Raw genomic sequence first — 8,405 nt, forward strand, 5'->3', positions numbered from 1 at the left:
AAGAAAAATGTCAGAGCAGAAGCTATGTAACCAAGAATGAAGAAGAGCACTAAACAGACAAAGTTACTGCAAAGAATTAATGCAGCAGTTAATGCAGCAGAGAATTTTGAAATGCTGTGTGGTCAGGCCTTTCTCAGTGTGGAAAAGGAACAGGAAGCACAAGAATCAATTACTAAAAAGGAGGATGCAGCCTATCTGTAGAAAAATTTGATTCTATTAATACAAATTACACTCCTATTTTTCAAAAACTGGAATAGAAGGAAAGAACAGGAATAACTGTTTAGAATGAATTTATATTTCCTATCTTGCTTTGAGCTCAGTGGTTATGTGAGCTCAGTGACCCTTGGCAAGGTCAGAAAGACATGTACCATGTTTGATAGTTTTTAAAGAAATATGTTATGTAGGAATCTCTGGATCATATATGCATCTTGTTATTAAACAGATGAACCAGCATAAAACTTCTGGATAGTTACTGTTCTGTCAGTTCATTTAAATCAGCATGAAAAAACCCAGTACTTATCTCATGACAAACAAAGCTATATTACTAATATCTCAGTAGATGTGGTGAAGCATTGCCATCTATACCACCCTGAACAGCCCACCCAATGAAAAACACTGTAGACTAGCAGATTGCTGCTCCCCAATATAGACTAATGAACAAGTCTTTGCTCAGTGAAAATGCGCTTTACTCCTTAGTGTGCACTGCACCTACAAATACCAAATATAAAAGAAGGTGTCTAAAAAATGCTCACAATACATGAGATTTTTCACTTCTTGTATTTACAAGTATCACACCATATTTACCGACATCAAAAGGTAAAAATAGCCAAAGGTACTTTTTCCACCTTTCAATTTTGCTTACTTTTCTCAGTCAACATAAATTTACTTTCTGGATTAAGAGTAAGATTCAAATCTAGTTTGCACATACACTTATTGACACAGTACGTTTATCAGCTCATGCCAACACATTTCAGAGTGTGGGGTCTTTCACAACGATAATGAGAAAAAAAGCTATCTCATTCCCTCCCTCTCTCAACTGTGAAGGTTGTATGTAAACCAAAAAGTACTAAGGACTACCACTGGAAACCAGTCCAGTAGCATTAAGCTGGCTTGCTACTTGGTGCTACTAATCCCACACACAGTGACTTGACAGACTTGACAATGACTTGAGACTGGAAGAGTATGAGCTCCTTATCCATTTACAACTACTCTAGAAAGCATACAACATAGTCTAAATGTCTAGATATACCTTCTCTTCTGCAGTGCCTTGATGTTAGCAACAGGAGAATAATGGGAAAAAAAAGGAAGGCATAGCCCTTACAGGGTGACAGAGAAAAAAACAACAAATATTTTTTCTCCCTTTGTCTCACCTTCTGTGTCCTCTTCCCATTAAAATGAAGTAACATGGTCCTGCCACTCTTTGTGAAGAATTTCAAGAAAAGCACTAGGTCAAAGTAGGGTCTAGGGCCCTTCTAGACAGAGGAAGACAAAACAGGAGCAAGTATACGTGCAAGAGCAGAGGGCAGAGCAACTCTGGCACAGCAGGAACTTTTCTTCAGGTAAGGAGGGCTAATCCTGGACGAAGGCACATCTTTCTGTGTGTCTGCATACATAAGGCTCACGGATGCTGCCCTATCTCACTCAGGCCATAAAATAACTGTGTCTGTGGAGATTCAGTGTGTGTCCCAAATAAAGTACTGTGTGTAAGATGAAAATGTGACTATACCGTGACCCTCAAAGAAATTGGTAAAATAGAAGAACATTAAATTAACACTTACAGTATAAATGCAATATTAAGCGAAGTCACATAAACATATATATGACACACAATTCAATTAATACCATATGTATACCATTTGCATACATGCATATAATTATTTAAGCAACTTAAAAGCTGGTGCATATTAAATACTTGAAAATCACAATCTTATTCTGAACGAAACTGTCACAAAAAGCTAATCTTTGTGCTTCTTACAACTTTTAAAATAGGTGGAATACTACAACTGCAAAACTGTCCAACATATGGGCCCACTTCCCAATTAATTATTTGCTGGCTGAAGTGTTAAAATGTCCTTGGCTTCACCTTAGACACAATCATCCCAGCTGGTCATTATCTAACTGGAAAGGGGCCAAAGAATCTCAGCTGTCAGTACACAACAAACATGCACGTTTTGTCTTTTTTCCTCTGTTTACTTCACTTTCACATATCTGCACTTAAAAGAAGGAAAGCTTATTATGCATGAAACTGAAAAATTTTGGCATCTCTTCTACTGCTGTGACTCTGTATACCTGGAGTGCAGGTGATAAGTGGGGTTATAAAGAACTCTTCTGTATGCGTTTATTGAAAACTGATACATCCAGCCTTACGAAAGCTGATTCTATTAGTCTGTGTTACTACTTAATTTACCACACGTGCGAAAAAACACGGAAGTCTTCTAAAGATAGAGCTGAAACAACGTTATTGATTGGTCATGTGTCTGCATAGAGTCTTGAACTAGTAGAAAAGTAGGAAAATATCTGTCAATGAAGTGCATGTTAGCAGTCAGCTTGTACACAGTGTTAACAGTCAGCTTGCAGTAAACCTGCAGATCAACAGGTGGAAAGCAAATGGCTTTTCTCATTTGTACATTACTTCTGGAAGTAGCCAAAGGACAGCTGGGAGAAGGAATACATGTAAACAAGGCAGACCTAATGATTTCCTAATTAAAAAGAAGATATTATCTTCCCATTAATAGATAACCTAATTGACCAAACTCAAGCAGTTTCCCCTCAGTACAAATAAACATAGGTGCCTTTCCTCACTGAATTGTCACATGTTTAGGCCAGCCACTAAGCTGTCAGTTCTGCTTGATTTGTTTGGATACTGTACTCTGTGACAGCTGTCGGAAATAATACATTAGAACAGCTGTAGTAGCACTTACAAAAGAACAGGAATTTTAATTGGACTGGATATTGATTGGGAGTGGGATGTATTTTTTAATCGAAGTTAAGACAGAAATATTCAAAGAATGACAGATGTTTTTAAGGTCTTTGACCTGGTGAGCAAGGTTGGTTGTTGTTTTGACTGTGCAACACTGTGACAGTGGTCTTCACCATCTTACATGAACCACTCCATGCTTAAGAAAGGGGGCATTAAGAAGAAGAAACAGTAAAGAAGTTGCATAAAAAATCGTTTCAAATTCTGGTTGTGATCTAGAGAGGACCTCAAAGTTTTTGAAGAATCACTCAAAAGGAAACTCATTCTGAGATTCCTAGTAACCACCAGCTGAAAACAAAACTATTCATAATGGCCAAGACCTAAGCATAAATGAGTAATAAGCTTACTTTCAGCATCAGCATAGAGCAGCAAGCACAGGAGCACCACCGCTGGCCTGACTACATGCATCATCCGACAGCTTGGCACCAGCATGCTTTGGCAGCCTTGTTCTCACTGGCTTAGAAGCCACTGCGAGTCTGTCCAGTCTGAAATTTCAGATGAAGTATTTTCAGAGCCTGTGAAAAGATAAAAGCAAAATTAGCAAAAACAGACTAGAGTTTTTATTTTCATTTTTTTACACATTCACAATTTGAGGCAAAAAAATTTTAAAAGACAAAAGGGTAAGGCAAAAAGGGAAAGAAACATAATTAATTTCAAGCTACTGGTATATATAAGAAGATCCAAGACACAGTATATGTTAGCACTTTTACAATACATTTCTTAGTGTACCTTTATCACATAAGCAAACAATTGTCACATCCTGAATCTTTAGTTAGAAATACAGCATGTCCTAAACCAAAGAAGCTAGTATGACAAGGTTTAAGACATCACTGGAACTCATGTTGCAAGAAGGTAATCAAAGCAGCTTAGATATCCATAGCAAATCCACATGCCAACAGGGAGTTGATGCCCTGGCATCTGGAAGAATAACACCACAAAATCTACTTCAGAATGTATTATTAACATATTGCACTGTTCAGCAACTTTCAAAGGTTAAAATTCCTGTTGTGATTTCCTGCAAATATCCGAATTATGCCTAACAGAAAAACAGAAATCTGGCATTGAATAAAGGGCTGAAATCTCAATTCAATCCACCTAATTTATTACAATGCATAATTGAATATAATACACTGGCAGAAGTACAACTCAAGTACCTGACTTGAAAAAAGTGTTTTGTCCTTGTCCAAATATGCCACACTAACAGAAATTAAGGAACATAAAAATATTTTTCCTCCTCCATTAGGAAATACTAGATACCCCGAAGCAGTATGACATTGGCACTAAAATAACATGACATGGAATTATATTTTCTGAAGGGTCTGCAGCATATAGACTTTGTGAAGTTTGATTCTAGCTTCTTCACTGCCACACAATTGGCTTCATGCATTAAAGATAAAAACCAAGAGGGCAGAGAAAAAAGTATACTAATTATTATTCCGCTAAATAGATCTTACAGTTTTGTGGGTGGCATAAAGAGCCTATTTTCAGTACAGAGAAATACTCAAAAGAATTTACTCAGGGAAGAAAAGACATGCACAGCTGTAGAAATCTACAGTATGTTATAAATCTCTTTTGTAAAACTATCTTTTGAATCAGCTACTGCTATCAAAAAATACAAGCCTAAGAAATCTTCATAGGCAAAATGCTAAAGGCATCAGCTCTCCCCTTTCATCGCTACCATCTTCATGCCAGCATTTCAAATGACAGCAAAGTCCATGAGACACCAGTCCTGTCGGACTCGATTTGTGTCTGTGCAAGCGTATCAGACCCAACTGCTGTGTAATGATTCCAATACTATCACAAAGATGGAGATGCATGAAATGTACTTTCAAGGAAGAGGTGTTTTTTATTTTGCTTCTTCTGGAATGCAGAGATTACAGGGGAGCCCTGAACTATCTCTACAGGCAGCTCACTTAAGAACAAAACTATCTTTTCGTTAGTACACAGCCATACTAACTAAGGTGAGAAGGTGAACAGAGAGATGTGGTGGGTACTAAGTACACCCTTACTCCTTTCAGGGATAGAAGCAGAGAGGAAATAATACTGATAATTAATACGGGGAGAAGAGAAGGGGAAAAAACGGTGACCACAAAGGTACTTGTTTTACACAACAATTTTTTAATCAGGGCACCAGGGCACACTATTTTCATACATCACAAGCACTCACATTAAAATATTAAATGTGGTGGCTAACAGGAAAAGTATTACTGTCTGCTTGGGGAGAAGAGGAATTTTAAAAACTTTATTGTCCTGATATGTGAATATGCACTCATCCTCTACAAGCTGTCTGCAAATGAAGGGATGTATCACAAAACCTGGCAAAGAAAAAGTTGAGAAGAAAATAGAGCCGTTTTTTTCTGATTTTTCTTTTTTTTTTTTTTTTAGTGAAACCTCATTCTATTCTCTCATTCTAAATGAACATACAACCACTAGTGAATACTGCATCTTGGTCTGCTTTGAAGGTAATATTCATTATCACTCAGGTCATAAAATGAAAGCCCTCAGTATTCCCTTTATTCATGTTCCCAAGAGTCATGGCTTTAGCTAACCTGACGAACACACCAAGGTTTCCAAGACACTCTTTGCTTGTTGTTTGTTCTCCCTTTTTACCTGCTTAGGCCTTCAAGCAAACTTCCAGAATTCTAGCTCAGGGAAACATAAGCACTAGAATTAAGATGGTGGTTGAGTCGTTTTTCTTTGAAGAAAGACTGTTAATGGAGGCAGGCAGGCGATGAGAGAGAAGCAAACCAAGAGACATTCAGATAGTATCAAGGTTCTCCACAAAAGTCTGCCTTTGCTTTATCCAGAAGGAAAACAATCTTCAGACCCTATTACTGACAACTGTACCAACAATGATATCATATCATGTGGTATGTAGGCTTATTTGTAAAAACTAACATGAAGATACAATTCCTTAAAAGGACTAAATGAAATTACCAAGACAACTATCAGCTTCCACATCAAGCCACGTTAGTAGCTCTGAAGTGAAAGACTAATCTAAAGCATTATTAATTCTTAAAATTAAATTAGATTCCTTTCCTTTTCTATTTCTTCCTGGTGATGGTTCGTTACATCCTGTGGTATCAAAGACAGCGAGTGTGGTATCAAAGACAGCGAAACACAAACAGCGTTTTCAGCACCAGGTTACACTACCCTTGTCATCACAGGACCAATACTTGCCTTGCAGAATTAATCCTGGGTGAGGTACTGCCTTAGAAGCCCCTATTACAACATCACACTGCACCATGGAAGAAAGATGGGGTTTCTCCTTGGCAGATGATCACAATAACTACAGAGAGGTCAACAGTTCTTTTGAAAAAATTTCTCTTTATGAAGCTCTAACAGAAACTGTTATTATTTCAGTCAAGTGCTGTATAACTGCTGTATTAAATAATCAAAAATGACTCTTCTAAAATCTCTATTGGAAATTACTCTTTCAATATCTCTAAAAGAACTATTTATGAAACTGGGTAATACATCTAACAATAAAACACAAGTAAGTAAGAGGATAGATTTTCCCCGATTAGCAGCATCTATTAACAGGATCAGTAGAAGTGCAGATGTGCAGCTCTCCAGAGTGTTCAATGCAGAGACAAAAAAGAGTTCTCCTCAGCAGGAGCACCGCAGCTGATAACACCAGGGCATGGGCACATGCACCAATTACCCTCAAAAGGATCAACTGGGTGAATGAAACATCTGAACACTGAAATGCTTCCCTGCAGCCTGTTTACTTTAGTAGCAAAAATAATCTTTGAGGTACTATCATGGTATTCACAAGATGGCTCCTGCTCCAAGACAATTATAGGAGTTATAGGAAATGCATACCTGGGGGCAAACAACCAAAAACAAACAAACAAAAAAAAAAAGGCAAAAAAAAAGTAAACACTGGGGTTTTTTTGTTTTGTTTTGTTTTATCAGCTTGCTTTTCCATGCCTCAATGTGCATTTAAATGCTTGCTAACAGAAATTCAGCTCAGCAGGGAAGAGTTGTCAGAAAAGCCTTGAACACGGACAATAAAGAACTCGTAACACATGTAGGGAGCCACACTGACAAAAACAGCAAAGCAAACAGTAACTTATAAAATTTTGGAAAAAGGGGATTATGAAGGTATGAGAGTTCATTTATGCTACAAATAGGATTTCTGGTTCAAGTTTTCCAAAGTGTTAAATTGTTCAGAGATATGGTTTTAGTTCATGGTCATCTCTGGTTTCTCCCAAGGACCCCCTATATTTCCCCATAGGAAAGTACTACACTTCATTCATCACATCCACAGTCCTGAATTACAGATTTCTAATACCATGGAAATGGAAGACAAAAAATACAAAAAATGAATTTAAAATATTCCTAGAACTAGTGATGGAAAGGGTGCAAATACTTCCTGTATTTGCATATCAATCATGACCCCTCTTAAGAAAGAAAATTTAAAAAATCATGGAAAAATCTTGGCTGCAAAAGCCTAACTGACAGCTGAATCATTACTAGAAAGAACAGAAAATAATGCATACAATTAATTCTCATAAGCTCTTTAATCAAAATCAATTCAGAAACACCTCTGGGTAAAACAATGCTTTTTAAAGACAATGAAATTTATTTTCAAAAGCAATAAGGGCAACTGGCAGAAGCAGAAAGTTCCACATTTTGCCTGCTCTTTTATTGATTGAACATGATTAATGTTTTCATAGTCGACCTGCTGGAAAGGTTCCATGTTTCATTATGCTTTTATTCTTAAAAAAATCCAAAATACAAACACATGATTAAGGAAATTTGAAAGACAGCTGTGGTGAGTGTTCAAAAGTTTAGCCTTATGGATTCAGTCTCTGGATAACAATTCACCCCAATGCTTGTCTATCACTGCTGAATTTCTCTGTTACAGTTATTCCAAGCTGAGTGCGCAACCATCCTAAAACAGTAGGTTTCTGATGTCATTGAACATTTCAAGCATTTGAAATTTCAAGCATTGTCATTTCAAGCATTTGAACTACATCACTATAAAAGTACAAATGAGTTTCAGTGCTAGGCGGCATTTTGCCTATATAAAACAATATATCAATGTGATTCTACATTGTAATTCTATTTTAAACTTCAACAAAGATTCCTCTGTTACCATGAAAAACAGAGTACATTTTTTGGTAACTGAAGAAATAGAATAAATTGTTTAGTGAGTATATCAACTCAATGACAGCAAGGTACCTTGAAATCAGATCTCTGGGACATTTTTCTCATACAGAAAGTTGTTAAAGGTTTCTGGTTTTTTGCTTACAAAAAGATTTATATGGAATTGCAAACCATACAGACAAAACCTTGCCTAGCCTGACGTTTATACAGCTTCAGTTCCATTCTAAATCATGGATCAAAATACCAATTGTAAGCTGACAGGTGTCTCAATGCTTACCAACTTCTGCCATCTTAGTCACTTCTGCAGATCATA

At 36.9% G+C, this 8,405-nt stretch overlaps 1 protein-coding gene across 27 annotated transcripts in view; it reads right to left on the reverse strand.

The window, feature by feature from the left end:
* The window catches only part of PTPRD (protein tyrosine phosphatase receptor type D), a 1,155,490-nt gene that overhangs the window by 275,204 nt on the left and 871,881 nt on the right, over positions 1-8,405 (reverse strand). For all 27 annotated transcript variants that reach the window (XM_064404736.1, XM_064404735.1, XM_064404734.1 and 24 more), the window contains one exon: positions 3,325-3,492. In XM_064404736.1, coding sequence (XP_064260806.1) covers positions 3,325-3,409 — 85 coding nt within the window. In that variant the 5' untranslated portion in view covers positions 3,410-3,492. The remainder of the gene's footprint in view (positions 1-3,324; positions 3,493-8,405) is intronic.

Source organism: Passer domesticus, chromosome Z, assembly GCF_036417665.1.
Source record: "Passer domesticus isolate bPasDom1 chromosome Z, bPasDom1.hap1, whole genome shotgun sequence".
Lineage (NCBI taxonomy): Eukaryota > Metazoa > Chordata > Aves > Passeriformes > Passeridae > Passer > Passer domesticus.